The sequence below is a fragment of the Prionailurus bengalensis genome, chromosome C2 (genome assembly GCF_016509475.1).
Source record: "Prionailurus bengalensis isolate Pbe53 chromosome C2, Fcat_Pben_1.1_paternal_pri, whole genome shotgun sequence".
NCBI lineage: Eukaryota > Metazoa > Chordata > Mammalia > Carnivora > Felidae > Prionailurus > Prionailurus bengalensis.
Genome location: NC_057350.1, coordinates 157,722,265 through 157,749,939, shown reverse-complemented (window position 1 = coordinate 157,749,939; position 27,675 = coordinate 157,722,265). Strand labels below are relative to the sequence as shown.

At 48.6% G+C, this 27,675-nt stretch overlaps 1 protein-coding gene across 2 annotated transcripts; it reads right to left on the bottom strand.

Moving 5' to 3' along the window:
• Positions 1–766: 766 nt before the first annotated feature.
• Positions 767–27,105, bottom strand: LOC122492193 (cartilage associated protein). Of its 2 annotated transcripts, XM_043595857.1 has the most exons (8): positions 24,150–27,105; positions 19,953–20,102; positions 17,046–17,217; positions 13,719–13,847; positions 11,892–12,089; positions 10,757–10,902; positions 9,308–9,391; positions 767–1,634 (listed from the first exon to the last, which is right to left on the bottom strand). In XM_043595857.1, the coding sequence occupies exons 1-8, from the start codon at positions 24,618–24,620 to the stop codon at positions 1,581–1,583; spliced, it is 1,404 nt and encodes a 467-aa protein (XP_043451792.1). In that variant the 5' UTR covers positions 24,621–27,105; the 3' UTR covers positions 767–1,580. The 2 variants fall into 2 exon arrangements, with proteins under 2 accessions (XP_043451792.1, XP_043451791.1); XM_043595856.1 differs by lacking the exon at positions 11,892–12,089.
• Positions 27,106–27,675: the final 570 nt, after the last annotated feature.

Genomic DNA, 27,675 nt, shown 5'->3' with positions numbered 1-27,675 from the left:
ATGGAGACCTTACAGGTGCCTGCTGAACGTACCCCCACAATTAACCACAGGCATTTGGGGCCCTGCTTCAGGCTCTGTTGAAGACCCGATCTGAGAAGCTTCTCAAGTTCTGGTGGCAGCCGGAGGCTCCCATCCCAGCCCCAGCTGCTCTGCACCAAACTCCTTACGGAGCCCACGCCCCGAACTTCCCCATATTCGGCCAATGGCAACGCCATCCTTCCCAGTGCTCTGGCCAAAGGCCTGGAGGCCACCGTCAGCCCCTCTTTCTCATGCTCCACATCCAATGGGTCACTTCTTAGGTCCCCATCGCAACCGCCCGGGTCCGAGCCCACACTCCCTTCGGCCCGGCTCACGCTCAGGTTTTTCACAACGTGGCAGCTGGAGGGGTCCAGTCAGTCAGGGCGCTCTCCCAGCGGCTCCCACCTCAGCCGGAGTAGAAGCCTCTCGCTGGCCTAAGCCGTCTGTGCTCGACCCACCTCATGTACTAACACCTGTCAGACTTATCTCCTTCCGTTCTCCCCCTGCCCACTCCTCTCCTTGGCCTCCGTGGCCACAGGGAGCGTGTTCTCCCTGTAAAGCATTGCACATGCTGTTCCCTCTGCCTGGCATGCTTTTCCCTGAGACCCGCTTCCCCAAAGTCTGGCCGTGATGTCGCCTTCTCAGCGAGGCCTTCCCTGCCCATCCGATTTGAGACTCCAGGCCTCATCTCCAGGCCCCTTGCCCGCGCGCCTAATTTTTTTCCCATAGCAATTAACACTCTTGATAGTTTATACACATTTGTTCTTATTTATTTGTTGTCTGTCTCCCTTAGAGGACGTAGGCTCCGGAGGGCAGGGATTTTCTCCCCGTCATTCTGCACGGCGCTTCTAGTGCCCCCGTCAACGTCTAGCATGTAGTAGGTGCTCAATAAATATTTATTGAAAAAATGAATGAGACCAGACCCCCTCTGCTTTCTTCCATTTCCAACTCTGAGACTTGCAACTGACTATGGTGCCCAGGGATCGACCAACCATTGTAAGACTTTGGAGATGCAGAAGTGTGGGGCAAAAGCCACATTTCTGGAGCCTAAACTATCTACGCAGCTTCTCTTTCAGTGGGTGCCAGAAATGGTGCGGGTCAGACCACTTGTACGCTGTCACGGGGTCGGGGGGGGGGGGGAGGTGTGTGGAGAAGTTTGGCCCGTGTCTTCCACTGTCTTCCTGAATCAGGGCATGGGGATAATGGAGTCTAAAACCTGAAAGAGCGGAAAGCCCAAAATAGGTTTTCACAATTATCTAATTTGAGGAGTATTTTTCTTATTAAAAAAAAAAATTGTGATTTTCTGGGGGGAAAAATGGAGGACCGTGCTTCCAACCAAAATAGTGCGAAAGGCGTGTGTGAAGGTGGGAGGCGCGTGGGGGGGCAGGTGTGGTCACGGGGAAGGCAGGCTCGCCCCTTATTAGACGTAGTGAGAGACGAGGCTTCCCTTTCACTTCGCAGAGTGAAGAGAAGGCTTTGAGGTATCGGCGACGTGGGCTACTGGGGAAAGGCAGACAGAATCTGTGTCCCCTGGACATCCAGGGGCTTCTCTTTGCTGTGGACTAGCCGGTCTCCTCCAGCTCCAAGAGGTCATCCACGTATTCCAGAACCTCTCCCTGTAAGAGATGACACGACACGTCTGTTAAGTGGGTTACCTGACTTTAGAAGTGCTGCTGAGCCACGACTGTTTCTAAGAGGCCCAGCCCCCAGACTGTGGGCTGGACGCTGCCAGCTGCCTGTGTGGGCTGGAGCAGCCCCTCCGCCTTGCCCTTGGGCCCAGAGGACCTGCCTTCTACCTGGGAGGGGACCTGGCTTCCACTCCTTGGGAACTTGGAGTCAAGGGCTCTGCAACCCCCACAGGTGGCCTGTGTGAGGGAGGGGGGCAGTCCAGCCAGCCTCTGAAAGACCCGTTCAGAGCCCCCCTTTCTGGGCATCCCCCTCCTTGGTAGTTACTCCACAGGAGCACCCTCTGCCTGCTCCCTTTCTACATTGACCAGCAGGTCATGAGCTTTTCAAGGACCAGGACCAGGACCCGGGTGACTTTCCTTCCCTAGAGCCTGGAATGGACATAGTCGGACACCTGCTACAGGAAGAGGGTATGTGTGCGTATCCCTGGTGTGGCTGAGGCGGTCACTCCGTTCACAGGACGGTCTCTTGGGTGTCGTGGGACCCGCCTGCCCACGGTCAGTACCAGGAGCACCCGCTCCCCCCTTCTGCAATCAGCCTTAAGCCTCAATCTGATAGCCCAGCACACTTTCTCGTTTCCTCCCTGCATTGAATTCTCTCCCACGACACACCTGGGCCGCCAGCCGAGGACACCCATTTTCTTCAGCGCCAAGAACGAGCGAATCACCAAGCAGGCCGAGTCTTACTCCCACGAGGGCCAGCCCCCCCCCCCCCCCCGTGAGGGCCAGCGTGGCCTCCCTCACAGAGGTCACCATCCCAGGCCAAGAGCCTCTTTGCTCCGTTTGATACTTTACCACACTTCCCGTTATAACCTCTCAGCATCAGAGAATAGTTGGGAAACCTCCCGAGCACGCGAGACACAAAAGGGGGTCTTATTATTTTCATCGAATATTTCTACCGTATCATGCCTGAGATTAGAAACTAAAGTGACAGAAGTGGAAGACGACCGATTGAACAAACGATGTTTGCCTCCGTTGCCTTCTGGGCCCCAAAAGGAAAACACAGTAGAGGGATTATATGTATGGCCATGACAGCTGTTCCCAGAGTTCCCGTTTCTCGCGGTGTGGCTGCTGTGACATAGGGGTGTGGTATCATTTGCTCTTAGCTCACTAATAAGTACCCAAGGCAATACAGACGAAAGAAACACTACCCCCTCTGTGGCCTGTTACAGCGGAGGCCTTGCTCAGATCTTTCGGGTGCACCCGTCCCCCAGCTGCTGGGAGTGTTAGTTGCTGATGGCTTACAGCTGCCCCTTCTCTGGACAATTGACCTTGGCCAAAGGGAGCAGCCCTATGGGGGAGTTTGCACCCCAAGCCCTCCAGGCTGCCAACCACCAGGGAGAGGGTGATAAGGTGCGTACAAAATGCAGGAAGAGCTCTGTGGTACAGTTCGTGCTCCGGAGCTCCCACGGGATCAGGCTGAGCTTGACTCTGGCGGAGACCTCATAGTTTCATGGCTCCTTCCCCTGCCCCTCACTTCTTTCCCTCCTGAGAGCACTCCCTCTCAGTAAATCACTCCTGCAAACTGTAATCTATTTCTTTTAGACCTTCCCGAAACAAATAACCATCAGATCCTGAAACTTGATGCATCCATTTCAGCCTGCTTTATAAGGTTTCTGAAACTATAATTAGCGTCTGCAAAATTCTTAACGAGTGTGCAAAACTTTCAGGAGCTCTTACAACACATTTCACGATAATAAAGGAGAAATCCCCTAATATCAGTAGCTGAATCATACTGATGTTTTGTCTCAATGTAGTATTTTGGCCTTTGGAATCTTAAAGATTAAATTAATAATTTTATTGTATTGATTATACTTATTTCTTTGATACATAGAAATAACCCAATATGATTTGAAAATAAGCTGAAATATAATTTGATATATAGAAAAGAAAGTCACTTGCTCACGGTTCTAAAGCTTTGATTAAGAAGCTAAATGCTTCTAGGACCTTCGACAGACTTCTTTCTTTATCATGGCAGTGTCAGGTCCAAGAATCCTAGGAATTTTGAAGCCTAGAATAATTCTGGTGAGCAATGGATGATTACTAACCAGCTGTGTGACTTTGAGCAAGTTACTCAACCTTTCTGAATTTCCTCATCTGTGATGTGAGAGAGCTTGAGTGAATATTGTAAAAGTTCTCCTGTTGTTCTAACACCTATGATTTTTCTAAATATATTGTTTCTGTACATCAAAAGCCCTCATTCATAGCCTTAGACCCAGGAATCCCACCCATGGGAATTTATCCTAAGGAAATGACCAGGAAAAAGGTAACCAATGTAGTCACAGCTGTGTTATTTGTGAAAGCAAAAAGTTGGAAGCAACCGAAAATGCTTATAAAAACAAAAAGCTCAACTTTAAAAATCCATACCATGGACCGTTAGTCACTAAAAAGTCATGTTTAAAATAAACATTAACTAACAAGGTTAACGAAAACCACACGATCATCTCAATGGATACAGAAGAAAGCAACCGACAAAATTCAACACCACTTCATGACAAAAACATTTGACAAACTAGGAGTAGAAGGGGGAACTTTCTCAACCTGACAAAGGGCACCTACCAAAAAACCCACAGTTAACAGCAGTCTTAATGCTAACACCAAATGTTTTCCTCCTAAAATTGGGAACAAAACAAGGATGTCCAATCTCTCTATTTATATTTGACATTTTACTGGAGGTTTTAGTCAGGGCTATGAGCAAAGCAAAATAAATAAAAGTCATCCAGATTGGAAGAAAAGAAATAAAACCACTTCTATTCATAGATAACATGATCTTGTATATAGAACCTCCTAAGCAAAACCACACATACACACAACTATTACAATAAACAACTTCAACAAATTTGCAGAATTATAATATCAATATACAAAAATCAACTGTATCTCTATCTACTAACAATGAACAACTGAAAACAAAAATAAGAAAAAATTCCATTAGCAAAATTTCATTTCTTAATGAAATGTAAGAAAGCATTATTGAAGGAAATTAAAGGGGACCTAAAGAAGTGGAAAACATCCCATGTTAATGGATCAGAAAACTTAATACTGTCAAGACGTCAATACTATCCACAATCCCTATCAAAATAACCAGCATTCTTTACAGAGCTAAAACAAACAATCCTAAAATTTGTACGGAACCAGAAAAGACCCTGAATAGCCAAAGAAACCTGAAAAAGAAAACCAAAGCTGGAGGCATCACGATTCTGGACTTCAAGCTGTATTACAAAGCTGTAATCATCAAGACAGGATGGTACTGGCACAAAAACAGACACTCAGATCAATGGAACAGAAAAGAGAACCCAGAATTGGACCCACAAACGTATGGCCAACTCATCTTTGACAAAGCAGGAAAGAATAGCCAATGGAATAAAGACAGTCTCTTCAGCAAGTGGTGCTGGGAAAACTGGACAGTGACATGCAGAAGAATGAACCTGGACCACTTTGTTACAGCATACACAAAAATAAACTCAAAATGGATGAAAGACCTCAATGTAAGACAGGAAGCCATCAAAATCCTAGAGGAGAAAACAGGCAACGACCTCTTTGATCTCAGCCGCAGCAACTTCTTACTTGCCATATCTCAGGAGGCAAGGGAAACAAAAGCAAAAGTGAACTATTAGGACCTCATCAAGATAAAAAGCTTCTGCACAGTGAAGGAAACAATCAGCAAAAATAAAAGGCAACCGACAGAATGGGAGAAGATATTTGCAAACGACATATCAGATAAAGGGTTAGTATCCAAAATCCATAAAGAAGTTATCAAGCTCAACACCCAAAAAACAAATAATCCAGTGAAGAAATGGGCAAAAGACATGAATAGACGCTTCTCCGAAGAAGACATCCAGATGGCCAACTGACACATGAAAAAATGCTCAACATCACTCATCATCAGGGAAATACAAATCAAAACCACAATGAAATATCACCTCACACCTGTCAGAATGGCTAACATGAACAACTCAGGCAACAACAGATGTTGACAAAGATATGGAAAAAGAGGATGTCTTTTGCACGGCTGGTGGGAATGCAAATTGGTGCAGCCACTCTGGAAAACAGTATGGAGGTTCCTCAAAAAATTAAACATAGAGCTATCCTACGACCCAGCAATTGCACTACTAGGTATTTATCCAAGGGATACAGGCATGCTGTTTTGAAGGGGCACATGCACTCCCATGTTTATAGCAACGCTATCGACAGTAGCCAAAGTATGGAAAGAGCCCAAATGTCCATCGACGGATGAATGGATAAAGAAGATGTGGTATATACGTTTTCAATGGAATATTACTTGGCAATCAAAAAGAATGAAATCTTGCCATTTGCAACAACGTGGATGGAACTAGAGTGTATTATGCTAAGCAAAATAAGTCAGAGAAAGACACATATCATATGACTTCACTCATATGTGGAATTTAAGATATAAACAGATTAACTTAAGGGAGGGGAAGCAAAAATAATATAAAAACAGGGAGAGAGATAAACCATAAAAGATTCTTAAATACAGAGAACAAATTGAGGGTTGCTGGAGGGGTTTTGGGTGAGGGATGGGCTAAATGGGTGATGGGTATTAAAGAGGGCACTTGTTGGGATGGAGCACTGGGTGTTCTATGTAGAGAATGAATCACTAAATTCTACTCCTGAAATCAGTATTACACGATATGTAACCAACTTGGATTTAAATTTTAAAATAATAATAATTTTTAAAAAAAGATGTCAATACTATCCAAAGGATCTTCAGATTTAGCCCAATTCCTATAAAAAATCCCAGCTGCCCTTTAGAGAAATTGGCAAGCTGATCCTATAATTCATATGGAAATGCAAGGGACCTAAGAATAGCCAAAACAATCTAGAAGAATGAGATCAGAAGACTCACATTTTCAGTTTCGCGACGGACCAAAAAGCTACAGTGTTCAAGACAGTGTGGTACTGGCGTAAGGACAGAAATCTGGATCAACGGATTAGAATTGAGAGCCCAGATATAAACCCTCAGATTTATGGTCAGTTGATTTCCAACAAGGGTACCAAGACACATCAATGGGAAAGAAAGTCTTTTCAACAAATGGTGCTGGGACAACTGGTTATCCGTATGTAAAAGAATGGAATTGTAGCCCTATCTCACATCATATGTAAAATTAACTCAAAATAGATTGTAGACCTAAAGTCTTAAAATTATAGAAATCTTAAAAAAAAAAATAGGAGTAAAATTTCATGATCTTGGATAAGTGATAGTTTCTTAGAGATTGATACCAAAAACACAAGCAAAAAAAGAAAAAACAGATACATGGGATCCCATCAAAATTTAAAACTTTTATGCCTTAAGATACCATTAAGAACACGAAAAGAAAACCCACAGAGAATATTGCAAGAGAATATTTGCATGCAATTCATGTGTCTGACAGAGGACTTATAACCAGAGTAGATAAAGAACTCTTATAATGCAACAATAAAAAGAAAAGTAACCCAATTAAAAAAAAATGGGCAAAGAGTGCGAATAGACTGCACATCTCCCCAAAGAAGATACACAAATAGCCAGTAAGCATATGAGAGAATGCTCAACATCATTAGTCATTAGGGAAATGAACATCAAAACCTCAATGAGATGCTATTTCTTACCTGCCAGGATGGCTAATATAGAAAAGACAAACACCGAGAAGGGCTGACAAATATGTAGCCAGTTGGAAATTTTATACATTGCTGCTGGGAATGTAAAACGGTGCAGCCCCTTTGGAAAAGAGTCTGGGAGTTTCTCAACCAGGTAACCATAGAGTTACCATATTACCCAGCAATTCCCCTTCCACGTATGTACTTTTGGTACGTAAGAGAATTAACAACCTTTGTCCAAACGAAAACATGCCCACAAATGCTCATGGTGTCATTATTCAAAATAGCCCCAAAGTGGAAACAACCCAGTATAAATGTCCATCAACAGAGGAACAGGTAACCAAACAGTGGTATATCCACACAGTGGAATACTAGTCAGCAATAAAAATGGAAATTCACATGTAACATAATACATATTACAACATGTATTGTAATTGAAATACATAATGTTGTCTTGAAAACATTATGCTCAGTGAGAGAAGGTGGTCACAACAGACTACATACCCTATGATTCCATTGATATGAACGTCCAGAACAGGCATATCCATAGACACAGAAAGTAAATTAGTGGTTGCCAGAGGCTGGGGGCAGAGATGGGGGGGCAGCGGGCAGAGGAGAAAGAATGGGGAATGAGACCACTAACAGGTTTGGGATTTCTTTTGGGGGTGATGAAAATGCTCTAAAATTTGATAGCAGTGATGGATGCACAACTTTGTGAGTATACAAAAACACACTGTATTTGTACTTTAAAAAGGATAATTTATGGTGTGCGAATAATATTTCAATAAAGCTGTTCTAGAAAAACATAACAAGGGAAGCTTCTCATATTACAGCGTTAAATGGAAAAGCCATGATGTCTATTACAATTGGGTTTGCGATGAATATATATTGGGAAATGGATAGAAAAAAGTGGAGGTATACATCTCAAAATGTCAGTAGTGGCTTCCATTAGGAATTCAACTCTCCCTTTTTTTCAATATGGTTTTCTCCACGTTCCAAACAATAGCAGCCAACCCTGTTTGTATCAAGCCAGCACCCCTGCCTTTGCAGCATCCTTGTGACCTTATCTGAGGCTCTGCTTCTCAGACACATGCCACAACGATCACCTCCTGGTCTATAAATCACTTCCACATGCAGCATGGTATTTCATTTCCCCAGCCCTGTGAGGTCCCCATTATTCGTCCCATTTTATAAATGAAACAATGAAGCTCTGGGAAATCCAATGAATACCAGTGACAGGTCCACCCCGTGCAAATTTGTGCACCGAAAACAAATCCCATGGTATCTCACTTAGAGGTGCTCCACCAAAAACCAGGGCAGTGGAAACAGAAGATCCGGAGGGCCCGGGCGCCTGGGTGCAGCCTAGCAGCTCAGAGGTGAGGGGTCAGGCCAGGATACGCTCCAACAGCGCGCAAGCCCCTACCTAGGCTTAGGCCTTAGGAAGCATGTTCTGGTTTGTTTCAAATGCATCTCTCTAAATACCTCCCCTAAGGACTTTTCTGTGACTAGGCTGCCCCACCCCAAATGCTCCGAGAGCAGGAGAGCGGAGTCTTTCTCAAAAAGGAGTCAGCTGAAATCAGGAATTTCAAGCTGTCTCCGAGAACGATAAAATGCCACTCAGCAAGGACCTAATTAACAAAAAGAGAAAGAAAAAAAAGAGATAATAATAATATCACAGAGAAATCGGGATGAGTGTTTCCAAGGGTGTTCGGAGCACTGAGTAACTGAGAATCCACTGTGTTTTTATAAAGTTAAAACATGATGTCTGGATGACGTCTAGGATGGGGCCCTCCACACTCACCATCAGGAAATGTGGGGCTGCAGCCTGGGTTTCCTAGAAAGCCGTCTTTCCCCTCCCCAGAGCTCTGACTTCCACTAAAACGCCCACAGAGACTGTATTCCTCCGGGTCCCCTTCTGTTTCAGGGACGACTAGGGCTTCTAGTGACTTCAGCAAAGATGTGAGTAATATTTTCTCCGAGCCAGACGTGTGCTAACCGTGCAAACTTACCTCATCGTCATCCATTATATTTTCCTTAGCAAAGTCATACAGCTCTTTCTGGAGCGTAGTTACATTGAAGAACTGAACTGCTTCCTGTTCAACACAAACACAGAACAGTTTTTACGACCAACCTTTGCATGTCAGAACCGGGAGGAGGGAGAAACAGTTTGGACTTCTTTCGGGGATAAAAATGTTTAAAATTGGAGAGTGGTCATGGTTGTGCCACTCCGTGAATGTGCTAGAAACCACTCAACTGTACATTTTATTTTGTTTTTTTTAATTTTTTTTTTTAACGTTTATTTATTTTTGGGACAGAGAGAGACAGAGCATGAACGGGGGAGGGTCAGAGAGAGGGAGACACAGAATCCGAAACACGCTCCAGGCTCTGAGCTGTCAGCCCAGAGCCCGACGCGGGGCTCAAACTCACGGACCGCAAGATCATGACCTGAGCTGAAGTCGGTCGCCCAACCGACTGAGCCACCCAGGCGCCCCTCAACTGTACATTTTAAAAGCATGAATTTTATTGCATATGAATCATATCTCAATTAAGAAAGAGTGGCCAGCCCCAAGTGAGTAAGAGGGGGAGAGAGAAAGAGAGAGAAAGCGTGCGGGTGTGTTGGCTGGGGAGCGAGGTACGAAGGAAAACGTATGGATGGCAGACAGGAGAGCACAAAAAATCCCAATGAAAATACAAGTTAAGGGCAGAGGCCAATTTAAAAAGCTTTTTTACAAGTAATATAGGAGCGGGGCGCCTGGGTGGCTCAGTCAGTTAGACGTCCGACTTCGGCTCAGGTTGTGATCTCACAGTTTGTGAGTTTGAGCCACCCAGTCAGTGCAGGGCCTGCTTTGGATGCTCTGTCCTCCTCTCTCTCTGCCCCTCCCCTGCTCGCACACACGCACTCTCTCTCCCTCTTTCTCTCTCTCAAAAAAAAAAAAAAAAAAAAAGAGTATGATACAATCCTGGAGTCCTGGCAACACACGCCAAGCTGGGCCTGTCCATCAGGGGAATTAAATGATGCCTTGGAGGTGCAAAAAAGTAAGCAGGCGTAGGAATGTGACACGGAAAACGTTCACGAGAAAGACGAAGCAACGTGCACAAGAGCAGGTAACGCGTGACCCTGTTTCCATAAAATCAGACACACGTGCTGTGTACATGAGACGTATGTAGCGGTAAGGCAGGACGTAGGGAAAAGGCACGGGACTTTGAAAGAACTTCGCTTTCCGAGTAAAACATTTCCATAATGTTTGAAACTGGTAGTTTTTACTGATTTAGGAATCAGAATAGAGCGGTAACATGTTCAAGGACAAAACAACAACGACAACTAGAAAAACAACAGAAGAAAAGGAGTTCCCCTTCGTTTCTGCAATAACTCTTCGTCTTAAGAGGCGGAACAGTATCCTGAAAGTGAGAATGAAGAGGAGGCCAGGAAACGTGATCCCTGGCGCCCTGATACCTACTGGTCTGGGCTGGAAATGCTCGTCTGAGAGGCCCCACTTGTCCCTGTGGTACTGGTAATACACCAGGTTCTGCTGCATGACCTTGTCACTGTGGTCAAAGAGCAGGTAGCTGACCGCACAGGGGGCCGCGTTCTTCAGGTCGTTCACTGAGGCCGGGGAGAAAAGAGGAACAGGAAATCAGCAAACCCTGCCCTGAAATTCCCCTCACCAGCACAGCCGCCTAAAGGAAACGGCCATGAGCCAGCCCCTTGTGCACATCCCCTCCTTGGGAAAGCCTGTGACGGACCAGAGTCACCCCTGGGCAGGCAGGTCACAGACCGGGTCTCCAGAGCAGCCTGGGGAGTGGTTTTCAAACACGGAGGTTCCTCGTTAGGCAGACGCCTCTGCAGAAGTGTCTATTAGCCTGCACTTCGGGATCCACTGACCTGGGCTGGGAAGGCTGGGTTCCCAAGGCCTGGACTGTCCTCCCGGGCTGAGGGAGGTAGGGAGCACGTGCCTGGGTCCCCTCTAGATGGCACCACCATCACCAGATCCAGGCAGCCCTCCTACAGCTAAACCAAAGCTAGGAAACCCAAAAGGCGGTGGGCCCTCTGGGCCGGAAAAGATGTGAAGTCACCTGGTATTGACATGTCCTGGAAACTGGGGTTCCCACCTCTAGCATCCCTCATTAGAGTTGCCCCACCTCCGATGGCACCTTCAGCATAGAGGATCTGCAGGGGCTGGGGTTTGTTTTGGGGGTGGGGGTGGGGGCAAAGGGAAAGAGGTGATAAGCCACAAGCCCCCGGGCATTTATCCTGACACACTGCACTCCAATTTACAACCCAGAACACTACCCTTGCTAAAAGCTCAGCTTGGCCAGAGTAACCAAAACTCGGGTATGAATAAATTGTGCCACCTAGTGGCTGTTTCCTGTGACAACAACCTTAAAACCTGTACTTAAGGGCACAGGCCATTCACCAGGTCTAGAAGGCTGGGAAAGGCACTTAGGTCAAGGCCTTTCAGGGCTGGGGTTCAAGTATAAATGACACCTGTCCTCAAAAAATTTAGTGTGGCAGATAGTGTAGAAAGAGTTCACAACAGGGCCGACTTTCAAGAAGCCAATTTCAAGAAGCAAACGTTAACTCATACTCTTTACCTATAAACCCGGAAAGCAAAGATTTTCTTTCGAAGCAGCAAGCAGATGTAAAGGTTTTGGTCTGCCAGTGTTCATAAGTCATTGCCACAGTTTCCGAGATGAGGGGTGATTTCCTGAGCACGTGAGAATTTCGAGGACCCATGAGCCACCAGAGCCTGGATGTATCCGGAACACTCCTAAACTCCCAGTGTTCTGGCCCTGTGCATACAGCACCAAGCCGGGCTCAGAGGGCTCGGAGACCTGATCGATTCTTCCCTGGGTTTCAAAGTCCAACAGGGAGGTACCAACAGAGATTTTTGTGAAAATGAAATAAATACTAGCTTATTAAAACAACAACAACATCGGGGCGCCTGAGTGGCTCAGTCGGTTAAGCGTCCAACTTCAGCTCAGGTCACGATCTCGCGGTCCGTGAGTTCGAGCCCTGCGTAGGGCTCTGGGCTGATGGCTCAGAGCCTGGAGCCTGCTTCCGATTCTGTGTCTCCCTCTGTCTCTGCCCCTCCCCAGCTTATACTCTGTCTTTCTCTCTGTCTCAAAAATAAATAAACATTAAAAATAAATAAATAAATGGGGTGCCCGGGTGGCTCAGGCTCAGTCAGTTGAGTGTCCGACTTCAGCTCAGGTCATGATCTCACAGCTTGTGGGTTCGAACCCCACGTCCAGCTCTGTGCTGATAGCTCGGAGCCTGGAGCCCGCTTCAGATTCTGTGTCCCCCTCTCTCTGCCCCTCCCACTCTCACGCTCTGTCTCTCTCTCGAAAATAAATAAACATTAAAAAAATTTTTTTAAACACAAAACTTCATCCCTGCCCTCTGTGCAAGGGGAAGGACACCTGATGAAGCCACACCTCACCCTCCTCTTGACCTGCGATGTCCCAAGCAAGGGACATTTCGGGACACTTCACTGCATCCTTAGGTGAGGTTCAGGCTGTCGTAATGGCAGGGTCACTGCCGGAAGGGGCCATTTCCCTTCCTCACAGAGCTCTGGTGCAAATGACTGCTACACAGCCTTCCCAGGGACAATCCTGATTACCAAAATTAAAAATGTAAATATATATATGTATACACTCACATATGCACACATAGAAGAAAAATCTTTTTTTTTTTTTTTGGTCCCTTTTTTTTTTTTTTTTTTTTTTTTTTTTTTTAAATTTTTTTTTTCAACATTTATTTATTTTGGGACAGAGAGAGACAGAGCATGAACGGGGGAGGGGCAGAGAGAGAGGGAGACACAGAATCGGAAACAGGCTCCAGGCTCTGAGCCATCAGTCCAGAGCCTGACGCGGGGCTCGAACTCACAGACCGCGAGATCGTGACCTGGCTGAAGTCGGACGCTTAACCGACTGCGCCACCCAGGCGCCCCTTTTGGTCCCTTTTTTAACCTTCAGCAGGCAAAGCTTTCAGAGTACCCTCAAGAGGACAGGAGGTGGGGTAAAACGGCAGGTGGCCGTGGCAGGACAGCCACTCAACAAAGCACGTTGACAGAGGTTTGTCACACGCCCGTGTACGAATACCCCAAGCATTCCACACCTGTCAACCCACTGGCCCCTCATGGCAACCTCAGGAGGTTAATACGATGATCTCTGACTTACAGATGAGGACCCGAGGCACAGAGAAATTAGTAAGTGACGCAGCTGACATGCGCCCTGAATCACCAGGCCTTGCCACCTTTTTGTGCGAGGCCCAGCACTGGGGCTGTCGACGTGACCTTGACAACTCCTCTTCAACAACCACAGGTAAGGGTTCTTAACCCTATTTTTTACAGATGGGGAAGCTGAGTCTTAGCAGGGCTGAGCACCTTGCCCAAGCTCTCATGGAAGATAATTACTTACATTTATAATAAGCAAACTGCAAATAATGATACATGGTGGCCACAAACTTCTCCACGGGATAGCCTCCTACAACGGGGGTGAGGTTCTTTTCACACTGCATTTTGCATTCCAGGACTTCTACATAATGATCTGAAAGAATGCACACAGATTTTCAGAGCAGTACGTTCATTCGTTCCTTTTTCTTTTCTTTTTTTCACTTTTTTAGTTTTTAAGTAATCTCTATACCCAGCGTGGGACTCGAACTCACCACCCTGAGATCAAGAGTCACATGCTCCACCAACAGAGCCAACCAGGCACCCCTGCATTCATTAGTTTCTTAAAACTACTTCTGCCCCCCTCTCCTCGTAATCCCGGTGAAAGGTAAAGATAATCAAGGTAAAATAGTTCAACAACAGTTATGATAAATGGGCTGAAATCCTTAATATACAAAGTTCCTCAAAGTCAGTAAGAAAAAGACAAACACCCAATATAAAAATGGCCAAAGGAGGCTCACAGAAAAGAAATTGTAAAAATGGCTAATAAACATTGTGAAAATATGTTACACTTCATTTGTAATTAAGAAACACAATCCAGGGGCTCCTGGGTGGCTCAGCCGGTTAAGCATCCGACTTCGGCTCAGGTCATGATCTCGAGGTCGGTGAGTTCGAGCCCCGCATCGGGCTCTGGGCTGATGGCTCAGAGCCTGGAGCCTGCTTCCGATTCTGTGTCTCCCTCTTTCTCTGCCCCTCCCCCGTTCATGCTCTGTCTCTCTCTGTCTCAAAAATAAATAAACGTTAAAAAAATTTTTTTTTAAAAAAAGAAACACAATCCACGGGCACCTGAGTGGCTCAGTCGGTTAAGCTTCTGACTCTTGATTTTTGGCTTGGGCCAAAAATCTCACGGTCGGTAGGACTGAGCCCCGAGTCAGGCTCTGTGCTGAGCAGGGAGCCTGCTTGGGATTCTCTCTCCCTCCCTCTCTCTCTGCCCCTTCCCCACCCACACACAATCCCATCTAAAATATCTTAAAGCGTTAAACTGGCAAATAAAAATTTGCTTAACTGAAGTATGGTAGACACACATATTACATCAGTTTCACGTGTACCACATGGTCACTCCACACGTCTGCAAGTTAAATTGGCAACATTTTAAAAATTTGATAACACTCAGCATTAGAGGGAAAATGGTGAAACTTACAGTCTCATATTCCCTTGATAGAAGCAAAACAGAAACACACTTTTTGGAGACAAATTCGGCAAAACGTATCAAAGTTAAAATACACAAATTCTCGGACCCAGCAGTCTACCTCTAGGAAATTTTCCTTAGACACAGGCACACCCAGGCACTGTTTGTAACAGCAAACAGACAACCTAAATGCCAATCAACAGGCTAGTGACTACTCAACTCTGATACATACAAACAATGGAATCTACACAGCCTTTAAAAGAGAAGAGGTAGACCTAAATATAACAACAGAGCGAGATGTCAAAGACTACATTTCCCAGCCTCCCTTGCAGTTAGGGTGGGGCCCTATGGGTAATTGGGCCAATGAAACGTGGATAGCAACAACTAATGCGTGCCACTTCTGGGACTGGTCCCTGAAGTCTCCCACATGATCCTTGGTCCTCTCCCTTTTCTCCCTTCGCGCAGTTAGAAGCAGAAGACTCCAGGATGACGGTACATGTTTTGTATTCCTTTGGTAGGAATACAAAAATGGTACCTTAACGTACTAAATAATTTACAGAGACATTTACTCTTTGAACTATCTATCCCACTTGTGTTGACTTTGAAAACATACCCCTACACTTAGCAAAAACAAACAAACAAACCCTGAAGTTCCCCCTTTGCAATATTTCATGTAATAGCAAAAGATTGGGCCAAACCAAATGTCCATCAGGTAACTGAATAAACTGGGGCATATTATTCCCACCACCCCTCGAGGTGTCGAGTCAGTCATAAAAAGAATGACTATCTCCACGTGCTAGGTAAGGTATATTGCTAAGTAGAAAAAACCAAGAACAGAGCAGTGTATAAAGTATGGTACCTATTCGGTATGAGAGAAGTAAACATAAAAATACAGAAAAAAAAATATATGTCTATTTTCCTTTATAGAGAAAAAAGAATCAGGCAAGAGTCTTCAATACATGCTAAATCAGTATATGTGTGGTAGTGGGGGAAGGGGTGGAGACAGTTTAACAGACAACAAATTGTCCGAGTCTTGAAGTATCTCTTCGCAAATTACTTATTAGTATCAAAAGGAAAAACAGTATGATAGAGAGACTGGAAACTGGAAAGTACCTTAACCAGTGCTTCAAAATTAATGTCACCAGTAAGGGGCAAAAAGATACCACGTACATCTGGATGTGATACCCTGAGAAGTATACTTCCGTAACGTTCCAGCCCAAAGTGCGCAACCTGAATGTAATTGTGAGGACACACAACAGAAACTCAAACTGAGGAATAGTCTATAAAGTGAGTGGCTTATAGTCCTAAAAAATATCAATAGCATAGGGGTGCCCTGGTGGCTCAGTGGGTTAAGCTTCCGACTTAGGCTCAAGTCACGATCTTGTGGTTTGTGGGTTCGAGCCCCGCATCGGGCTCTGTGCTGACGGCTCGGAGCCTGGAGCCTGTTTCAGATTCTGTGTCTCCCTCTCTCTCTGGCCCTCCCCATTCATGCTCCGTCTCTTTCTCCTTTTCTCTCTCTCTCTCAAAAATAAATAAGTAAACGTTAAATAAATAAACCTAAAAGATGAGCAATTTGTTACGATATTTTTGGAACTCGAGTGTGTTATGCTAAGTAAAATAAGCCAGTCCCAAAAGGACAAATACGAATTCTACTCATCCGAGGTACCTAGGGTAGCCAAATTCGTGGAGACAGAAAGTAGACGGTGGTGCCAGGGGCCGTGGTGGGAAGAGGGCGGAGCTGGGTTCACTGGGCACAGAACTTCCGTTTGAGAAGATGAAACCGCGGGAGGTGGCGGTGGCTGTACGACAAGGGACTGCACGCTCAGAGGCGGCGAACACGGCGATGCTTTATATCACGTGGGTCGGGAGTTGCTCTCGGGCCCGGTTTTATTTTTCCAAAAGCCTGTGGGGAATCTGTGACGGGGCAGGGCTGATCTGGCCGACCCCCTTTCCAGGCCTGTGCTTGGACACTGTACTCAGTTATTTTTCCAGAAGCCCCTGGAAAGGCAAAGGCTGGTCTGCGTGGGTTACATATTACCTCCCCAGCTACCCAGTCAGAGGGACGCTCAAACGTCCCCCAGAGGCCACTGCAGGCACCAGGAAGGCACGCAGATGCCACACGAGGCTGTCCCGTTGGTCCCTGGTCCAAACCAAAACGCCACCAACCTGCTATGGAAAGATAGAAGTCCTTGAAGTCCTTGATCTCCCTGGAGCCCTCACAGGCCGCCAGACACTCGTAAAAGGCTTTGAAGAAATCGGGAAGGGCCAGCTCCATGTCTGTGACGGACGTCCTCCAGTTCTCGCCATTGTAGGCCCGCACGGCTCGGACGAACAGGCTCTGGAAGGCACGGGGTGGGGGTTGGGGGGGGGGGGCGGGGAGCTTGCAGGCCTGAAGGAGGCAGACCAGCACGGAGTTCTGCTCTCCTCAGTGCCCAGAAAACCACGCCGACCCTTAATCACACATAAGCCAACCGGGAACTGACTTCTATCTGGCTTTTTCTGTCCTGTGTACAATGGTACCTTCTCATCTAATTCAAAAGTAGGAGGGGCAGGGTAATACAACCAAATTCAGATCAAGAAGAAAGGAAAAACTTACAGTGACAGAAATCAGAGCAGTGCCACCCCCGGCTCCGCCCCCCCCCCACCCCCCCACCCCCCCACCGCCACGATCAGGGGTTGGGACAAAGGCTTGACTGGAAAGGGGCCTGACGGAGCATTTTAGAGGAGAGGAAACTATTCTATAATGTGATTATGGTGGTGCTTACACAATTGCACACCTTCCCCCCAAATCATTGAATTCTACACTTAAAATTGGTGAATACATTTCAAGCAAGCTATCCCTCAGTAAAGCTGATTTTTAAAACTGAACCGAAGAAAACACATAAGCTCGGCAGCAGGTGGCAGGCCCCCTCCCCCAACGGCTACGTATAAAATAGGAAAGCCACTACACTAGCTGCTGGGGACGGTGGCCACCTGCCTGGCAGCGGAAAAGTCAAGGCATTTCTGCTCATCGTCGGCTGGACCAGACAGAGAGAAATAATGGGGGCCGGGGAAGCTGCCTGGTCTCAGAAGAAATGAGCAGAGATCTGGGATGCATACACGACCCTGCCAGTGTGGATGGTGCAGGACGGGCCGGGACGTAAGCAGGGAATGCCCCCCTCGGGATCCTCTTCCAGCTGCTCCAGAACGGGGGTATCCAAGGGCCACCCCTCAGACCTGAGCTTCTCGCCAAGCTTCAGGTGTCAGCTCGCGCGGCAAGACCTCCCTAAACCTCCCGGGCAGGCAGCATCCCCTGCAAACGAGGCCGGCAGAGAACTGAAGGCGCCTTGCCCGGGGACGCGAGCAGCAACCCAGGCAGCCGGCTCTGCAGGGGCAGCAGGGCGGGGGTGACAAGAAGAAAGCCACATGTGGAGAGGGGCCCCTGGGCACACAGGAGGGCAGCCCCACCACAGCCGGCAGGACTTGGAAGAGGGAAAGAAGGGTCTAGCCAAGCTGCAGTTACGCGCAGTGCACCGACCACGTGCGCTCCGCCTTGCTCCCCGAGCCCCACGACGGCCACCGTGGCGAAGAGGATTAAAAGGCATAAACCCTTTGCACAGGAGAATGAAAAAGGAGCGAGCGGCAGATAAGACACTCCAGCGACTTTTGGAAGGACAGAAAGCCAAATTATCGCAGAGGAGGGTCTCGGGGGGAAGTGACCCCCACACACCACACACTCCACTACGCCGCACGCCTGTCGGATTTGCAGGCGCTGGCGAGCACGGAGACTGGCGCCAGGCGCGGAGCAGAAAGCAGGACTGAAAGTCTGAACGGGGCTTTTGGAGCCCTAGGTTTCCTCTCACACCCACCTACATGCCCAAGAGATCCCACCTCCCAAAGCTGCTCCTTACCAGAGACCAGTGACTCCTTTTCTAGAGACCCCATCCATAAAGGCTGGAGGGTCAGGGACCAGGCATAGGAGGGCGGGGGTGGAGGCATGGGGCGGAGAGCCAGGAAGTGGGTGAGGTCTCCGAACCAGCCGCGGCAACCCCATCCCTCTCCCCAGACCGGCTCTCGGACACCAGCGGACGAGCATGAGCCGCCACCAGGCCTGCAAAAGGCTGGAGGATTCTTCCCTGGAAAACTGAAGGGCCCCCAGAATAGAGACTTGGAGGGTCCCCACCAGTGAAAAAGTGAGCTTGCAGTCTGGTCACACTACAGGAAACCCCGGGCCTTGGTTGGAAGCTACCAGCTGCCCATGGACCCCTTCAACACATCCCTCTGTTTTCAACCCGGCCCTGCCCTCCCTTAGGACCCATGCCCCCTGCGCCCACATTCGACAGGTCCAGACAACAGCAAGTGCTCACGGGGGTTAGGTTCTTCCCCATTCCCTCTCATCAGACTCCCCCCTGCAGAGGCAGAGATTCCAGTAGTCTCTAATCTGTCAAGTCAGTCCTCCACGCTCCCCGATTCCCTCTCCACCTCAGTACATATGGTGTGTGAGTGTGTGTGTGTGTGTGTGTGTGTGTGTGTGTGTGAAAAGATATGTCTTCTAGTCTCATCAGAAACTGTGTGTTCGGGGCGCCTGGGTGGCGCAGTCGGTTAAGCGTCCGACTTCAGCCAGGTCACGATCTCGCGGTCCCGGAGTTCGAGCCCCGCGTCGGGCTGATGGCTCAGAGCCTGGAGCCTGTTTTCGATTCTGTGTCTCCCTCTCTCTCTGCCCTTCCCCCGTTCATGCTCTGTCTCTCTCTGTCCCAAAAATAAATAAACGTTCAAAAAAAAAATTAAAAAAAAAAAAAAGAAAAAAGAAACTGTGTGTTCATTCCTCTATCTTAAAAACCAAACGATCAAATGACCTTATTTCTAAAATACAGCATTTAAAGGAAAGATGGCTTCAGGTGCCTCACAGAATGTAAAACCTCACTCTTGAGTGGGTCACCGTTGTGCGAAACAGTCCATCGTTCTTGTTGCCCTAATATTCATCAGTGTCATCAAAAATCCTAGAGGCCCTTAGACGTCAACAGCCGTTCATCCAGACCTCCTCCCTCAGCCACTCACGCTGCCACTGTCGGCTGTGTGAAAACCCACTTATACCTCATATGACTTGGTTTCCAAGTCCTTAATGTAGTCCTCGGCATCAGGCAAGCTCTTGTAATACGCCATGTTTCTCTTCATCATTTCGTCATCGGGATGCTTCAGTAGAAAGGTGTGAGCGGCGGCAATGGCCTTTGGGAGATTATTTGCCTAAGTACAGCGAAGAGACGTGACATCTACTCAATGGAAGATGAACAGTGATTTTTGCAAAACAAGAACGTTCAGTCCTGCAAGTAACTCTGTGTTTCAACACAGGGCTTCCAGCCGGGGGTTCATTGACTTCCATGGCCCATGAAACCTGCACTCTCTTGCTCTCCTGCTTCCAATGGGGGTCACCAGTGAGGAGCCCCAGTGGGAGCCCGAAGGAAGGCAAAAGGGTGAGGTTGGATTATTTAGCCTCCTGGCTCCCTCCCTTCTGTCACCTTGGGCTGCTAGTGCCCCTTAACTGAAGGCCACAGCTCCTCTCAAGGCGGCCCTCTCCAGACAGTCTCCCTCCTTCCTGCGTCCTGGAACTGTCCTCACCCTCGCCCTTTTTGGCCAAGGGGTGCTCACACTTACCATCACTAGCCTTTGTAAATAACCACCCTCAAACGTTCCTCCAACTACCCAGTACGACTACGCCACGCCTTCTGGAAAAATACATTAGTGTTTTCCAAGATACGTGTATGTTCCTAAATATATTAATATTTTCCCACATGTCTGGCAGAACCTCCTGCTCACCATTCTCGATGACCCCCATCACCGTTCCCTTATCCATTCACTGGGCAAACATTCGCTGAGAGCCTCCTGCCTGCCAGCCGCTGCTCTAGGAAGTGGGTCTGTAACAACGAGCAAAACAGGAAAACAAAACGCCTGCTGCCATGTACCGTAGCCTCAAGTATGCTTCCCGATCTCCTGGCAACATCCATTAAGGTGTGTGGCCCAGGAGCTCCAGGCAGGGCACCCTCGTGGACAGTGACCAGGAAGGCAGAAGTCCTCGGGGAGGAAGCGTGTGTTGGGGTGTGGGCTCCAGCAGGCGGGAGGGCAAGGATGCGGACGCCCCCCTGGGCGGACACGCGACCCGCAAGCAGAGGGCCCCCACGCTGACGTGTTGTCCCTGGCCGTCCCCGGGAATCATGGCACAACCTCGCTGTGGGGAAGCGGAGGCACCCACACATGTGCACGGAGCCTCCTTCAGCCAATCCAGAGGGCCGCTCAGAGGTGGGAGTGAGGTTTGCAGACAGAAAACAAAGGGACACTTGGCACATCCTGGAATTCTGCGCATCAAAGGGTAGCGTATATCCGTACGAAAGTGCCCCAGGATTGGCACCAAGTCATTTGGAGACGAGGCGGCAGCTGGGCCGGAGAAGTAACGAGGGCAGACTCCCGGATGTCAGCGCTGGCATTTCGGAAATGCCCGTGAGTGGCCCGTGTGGGAATGCCCTTGCAAGAGCTCTACAGAAGGCCTTAGGCTCCGGTCCGGAAACAGGCAGGCCCGCAGGAAGGGAGGAGGTATGAATGCAGCCCTTTACAGCATTTGCCAATGAAACGAGACTCTCGAATTCTCAGAAGGGCACTTAGAAAAAAGGGCACAGAATGGGATCTTCAAGGCCCCTAACTTAGGATCTGAGTTTTATGGAAGCCCTTCCTGGAGAGGAAAGGGTGGTGTATTCACTTCAGGTCGGGCTCTGCCCGCTGAAACGTGGAGCCGCATCTTGGCAGCTGAACCTCGCACAGAAACCCAGGCAGGTTCTGGAGAAGGGGAAAGGAGCACTACCCTCCCGTGAGCTCCTGAGAAACAGCCACCTGCACGGGACGACCCCAGCTACCTCCCTACGAGCCACTCCTCAATGTGGTGACAGGGGGTGGGGGCGTGGGGAGAGAGTCCTGGTCCAGGCAAAGGGTGGGCCAGGAGTGCCTGGGACGGGGCCTGCTCTACCTGCTCAGACCTCAACAGTCATTCGGGATTCGATCAAGTGCGGGGGCCCACTTTTTGCTCAGCCTGTGGGGACGGTGAGCATTTCGTGGAAATGCGGCCATGGAGAGAACCCACGGCTGGGGACGTGGACCTAAGATAGGCGATGACCTAAAACCTACGTGGGCTTGCGGGCCATACCAGGAGCCCCTTCCTACAAAAGCACACATCCATACCTCTTTGCCCCACTCTGACAGGCCAGCCCCACCATCCCCATCTGTGTGTTCAACTCAGGCATTTGTCCTTAATCACTGAAACAGAGGCCTGCAAATCAGAGTGGCCCGATAACACCTGCTCAAGTCCTCCCACAGCAGGCGGCACTCAGAACCAGCCTCGGGTTTCAGGTGCCAGGCCGGATGTATGGGCCTGGCACACGGTCATTTGGTCCCCACCCATTTGGTCTGAAAATAGAAACATCGCTAAGGAAAAAAATAAAGCATGCAGTAACACCACCTAAAATCACTTCTTCAGTGATTTTCAGTCGAAGCAACTAAGTGAAGATTCTGGCTTACTCACAAAACTCTGAACCTTTTCCTGTCCCATAAGAGATCTCAAAATACCAACACAGATGCTATTTTACTGACTTTTAAGTAAAGGGTTTTGAAGAGTAGCTGTGACCATCCCGACCTTTGAAGACGCCATGCCGAAGGAGAAAACCTTTGCCTTCTGGTCACATTAAGGAAAATCCTCTTTCCCTCCTCCCTATGTATACCTTTTGTTTCAAATTCATCTGTATAGAAAAGAAATCAGCTTCTACTGTTCTCCAGCTTTAAAAACAAAACATTTCCCCCTTGACTATATGACTCAAATTCGGTTCAGACAGTAATCTGGCAAAAGCTATACAAAAAAGAGAAAATTAAATGAGTCATTTTGGCTTAAAAATAGGGATGGTGTGAGCCGGCCATCATTTTTCTATGTCCTGGAACTTTATCCCCTGGTCTTATTTTAAAGCTTTTTTTTTTTTATTGCCAGAACAAACATTCACAAAATCGAGACCTCGCACAAAAATGTAAGCATAGAAATAACTCAGGTGTTCACCCATTTAGGGTTTCACACTATTTTATTACTCTTATGAGCACAGCGTAACATGGGTTTGTTTCAGAAATACGAAAAACAGACCCTGCAGTGCAAAGACTCAAAGCAAAGACAAAAGCAAACAACTTCTACCTCCAGAGTCTGGAAAATGCCATGGATCTAGTTTGGTAGTCGTTAAAACAAATGCATAAACGCAATATACTCCTTTGAAAAGCGTTTCCAATTAGGTAAAGCAGAAGCTGGGCTTTAGGAGGGCTTCCTTGGCAAAATCTGGTAAAGACCTGCCAAGTTAAAGTCACTTTGTCCAGTAACAGGCAATTGAGCCCATCCTTAGAACTTGTGGGTCCCCTGAGAAAGACCTCAGAGGGTCAAGAATTGCAATTTGTGGCTATTTTTAGCCAACAATCACAGGATTTAAGCAGCCGCAAAGGAGGAAGTCAACCGCGTTAAATTCTAGACGAAAAAGAGCGGAGAGGACCAACCCGGATGAACCACAGTGCCCCGTTCTGCTACTCCAGGCAGGCGTGCGTGCTCCCAAGGAGACTCTGCCCCGGCCTGGCCTCAGTTTCCTTCTCTTTTAGAGAGAGACTAGGCGGCAGCTCAGGTCCTCTTCCCCTCAATTACTGAAAGCCGCCACTGGAGACAAAAAGGGGTTTTCATGGAACACACAGAAAAGGAGAGTCTGTCAAATACCCGGTAACATTCATCAGGCACTGCTGCGTGGCAGACACTGCGCTAGACGCTCTGTGTACGAATTCTCTGCCTCAGAACAACGCTTCCAGAAAAGCATTTGCACCTCTATTTAAGACGAAGAAGGGGAACAGAAGTTGGAGGCTTCTGCTTTCGCAGGGCTGGGTGGGAGCAGGCCGGGTCAAGGAAAGGCGGGGCCGCCCAGACGGAGGGTCTGGGCCTGGGGATGGGGCGGGGCCCGGGCCCGGACCTGGGGATGGGGCGGGGCCCGGGCCTGGGGGCGGGGCCCGGGCCCGGGGATGGGGCGGGACCTGGGCCCAGGAGTGGGGCGGGGCCCGGGCCTGGGGACGGGGCGGGGCCCAGACCTGGAGATGGGGCGGGGCCCGAACCCGGGGATGGGGCGGGGCCCGGGCCTGGGGGCGGGGCCCGGACCTGGGGATGGGGCGGGGCCCGGGCCCGGGGATGGGGCGGGGCCCGGGCCTGGGGCGGGGCTCGGGAGGCGGGGCGGGCCGACTTGCCTTGAAGTAGGCGAACTGCAGGAACTTGTAGGGCTCCCGGCGCTGGAAGTCGGCCAGCACTTCGCGGCTGGGCTGCGACTGGCGGAAGGCTGGCAGGCCCTGCTTGCAGCGCTTGAGGCAGTGCGCGCGGCGCAGCAGGCCCCCGAAGAGGCGCAGCTCGGGGTAGCGGGCGAGGCCGGCGGCCGGCTCGGGCTGGGGCACGGCGCTGCAGTTGCGGTGGCAGAAGGCCTCGCTGTCGCGCAGCAGGCGGTGCAGCCGCAGGCTGATCTCCAGGTAGCCCACGCTCTCCGCCCAGTGCTCGCCGCTGTACTGGTCCAGCGCGTGCCGGTAGGCCGACTCGAGCGGCATCAGCTCGTCCCGCGGGAAGCTGCGGAAGCTGTAGCGCTCGTACTGGGCGCGCCCGCAGCGCAGCGCACAGACTGCGCACAGCAGCGCCAGCAGCGCCGCGGCCGCCCCGCGTCCCGGCTCCATCGCGCCCGGCGGAAGGAAGGAAGGAAGGAAGGAAGGGGACGAGAAGGCAAGGAAGGCGGAGGACTGCGCAACGCGGCGAGCCCAAGGCTTGGGAGGCGGGGACACCAGCCTCCGGCCCGCCCCGTCCTGCGCCCTCCCTCACCCAGCCACCCGGCCGGGGGGTCCGGGAGAAGCTGCCCGCGCCGGGGAGGGTGCCCTGGGGATGGCGCGCTGCCCTCCGGTTCTGCACTGGGCTCTGGGGGCTCCTTTGTTCATTTGTTTGGAGCTGGCGGTCTGCAAGCCGGACGCGGCCCTAGCGGATCGCAGCGCCGCTTAAAGCCTTTTGATCGCTTAGAGCGCTTGTGAAAACGCAGATTCCTAGGCGGTGCCCCAGAGTTTCCCACTCAGAAGGTCTGGGGTGAGGGTCTGGGCATTTGCATTTCTAGCCAGCATCCTGGTGAGGCTGATGCCGCGGGTCCAAGGCCTATACACCTTGGTGGCACGGCCAATGACCTTACCTCTCAGTGAGAGGAAGACGATGGATAAACAGAATTAATGCGGATGTCAGTGACCCTTTGTAAACTATTCAGCAGATCAAGTTGAAGATGATGCACACGCCTTCAGTCTGCGATTCCACTCTTCAAGAATATGCTGGAGAAACTTGTATGTGTGCATCCAGAGATAGGGGTGGGATGTTAAAGGCAGACCTGTTATTTTTCTAATGCTTTAAACTTTTTATTTTTAAGTAATTTGCAGAACAGTTGCACGGATAGTACAAACAACTCCTATGTATCCATGATCCACATTCATAAATTGCTAATATTACACCACATTTCCTCTATCTTATTTATAGGGGTTTTTTTCCCTGAATCGTTTGAGAGTAGGTCGTATACATCAAGCCCACTTGGCCCTTACTCTGTCAGTTTGTAGGTTCTAAAAGCAAATCTACAGACAATGATCCAGTCCAGGAAATGTCACATTGATACATTATTCCAGTTTTGTCAACTGTTCTAATAATGTCTTTCGTGCACATTTTTCCCCTGGAGACAGGCTGCAGTCCAGAATCCATTTTGTCTCCTCTATTTAGTGGTCTCTAATCTTTTAGCTTTTCTTTTCTTCAGCTTTTCTCATTATGCCGTTGACATTATTCAAGAATCTAGGCCAAAACGGCAATGCGAGCCACTACACAACTATTAGAATGGCCAAAATCCAAAATACTGACAACACCAAATGCTGATAAGGATGCAGAGCAGCAGGAACTCTTCATTCGTTGCTGGTGGGAACGCAAAACGGTAATGCGACTTTGGAAGACAGTCTGGAGGCTTCTTTCCAAACTAAATGCACTCTTGTCACACCAGCCAGCAATTGATCACACTTGTTAGTATTTACCCAAATGAGGGGAAAATTAACGCCCACACAAAAACCTGCACACGAGGGCACCTGGGTGGCTCAGTGGGTTAAGCATCTGGCTCTTGGTTTAGGCTCAGGTCATTATCGCAGGGTTCATGAGTTCGAGCCCCATGTCGGGCTCCACCCTGAGAACTCGGAACCTGCTTGGGATTCTGTCTCCCCTCTCTGCCCCTTCCCTACTCAAGCTCATGCTCTCTCGCTCTCAAAATAAATAAATAAGGTTAAAAATTGTTATATAAAAAAACCTGCACACAAATGTTTACAGAAGCTTTATTCATAACTGTCAAGACTGGGAAGCAGACAAGATGTCCTTCAACAGGTGAATGGATAAAGAAGCTGTATAATTTATCCAGACAATGGAACATTATTCAGCATTAACAAGAAATGAGCTATCATGCCACGAACAGACATGGAGGAAACATAAATTCACTTTACTAAGTGAAAGAAGCCAATCTGAAAAGGCTACATACTGTGTTTCCAACTCTATGACCTTCTGGAAAAGGCAAAACTATGAAGGCAGAAAAGGATGAGAGATTGCCAGGCACTTGGGGGGGGTGGGCAGGGATGAGTGGGCACAACACAGATGATTTCTAGGGCAGTGAAACTATAATGGCGGATAAGTGTCATCATACTTTTGTCAAAACCCATGGAATGTACGAGACCAAGAGTGAACCCTAATGTAAGCTGCGGACTTTGGGTCACGATGTGTTAATGTAGCTTCACTGATTGTAACAGATGTACCACTCTGATGCAGATTTTGGATAGTGGGGAAGGCTGTGCACATGTGGTGGCAGGGGTGTTGGGGGAGGGCATCCAAAAGACGTGACTGCTATCAACCTGTGAGTTGGACCCAGGAGGCTCCTCATCCGCTTCCCTGTCTTAGAACGTGGGTCCCACTTGCCTTTTCTGCTCCCAGAAGCCACTCCAACGATACCCCCTCGAGATAGCAATGTGGTGTTGAGAACACCTGCACAGTGCACTTGACTAAATCCAGGTGAAGCCTCTTTGTATGTGGTGGGCGTGGGCAGGGATCCGCTCATCTTGCTGCCTTGTATTAATCCCTTTGCTGATTAAAACTGTCACCTACCAGCCTGGAGTGGCCTGCCGCTTTCCTTCTCTCTCCCTGCCACCTGCAGTCAGAGGCTGGTTTCATATTTCACCCGGGAAGCTCCCCAGAGGGTTGTGAACCAAGGAGGGGTGGGCAGTCCTGTATATGGAAAAATCTCTGTACCTTCCATTCAATCTTGCTGCGAATCTAAAATGGCTCTAAAAAATAAAGTCTATTTTTAAAAAGAATACAGGCCAGTTATTTTATAAAAGGTCTTTCACTTCCCTGATGTTTTCCACGATTAGATACATATTAAGTGCTTGACTAGAACACCACAGAAGCAATACTGTATTCTTCTCAAGTTTCACATGGGCAGAACACAACGTCTGCCCTTAGCAGCAATGTTAATTTGGATTACTTGGTTAAAGTCATGTCCATTTTATCCACTTCATTTTTTTTTTTTTTTTTTTTTTTAGTAATAAGTGTTTTTGGTAAGATACAGCAACACTGTTATAAATAGCGGAAAGCAGAAGTAACCTGCCCTATAAGCAGAAGAATGGATTTTTTTTTTAAGTATGTGTGCATAGAAGAATATTTTATAGCAGGGGAAAATGAAAG

What these genes read in the sequence shown, in the direction of transcription:
- LOC122492193 (XM_043595857.1), bottom strand. Translation starts at nt 24,620, where the DNA reads ATGGAGCCGGGACGCGGGGCGGCCGCGGCGCTGCTGGCGCTGCTGTGC. An exon ending in TTTGCTTTCCGGGTTTATAG is followed by an intron (nt 10,903 to 11,891) that starts GTAAAGAGTATG and finishes CCCCGGCCTCAG; the next exon opens with TGAACGACCTGAAGAACGCG. An exon ending in AGCATTTCCAGCCCAGACCA is followed by an intron (nt 9,392 to 10,756) that starts GTAGGTATCAGG and finishes TGTGTTGAACAG; the next exon opens with GAAGCAGTTCAGTTCTTCAA.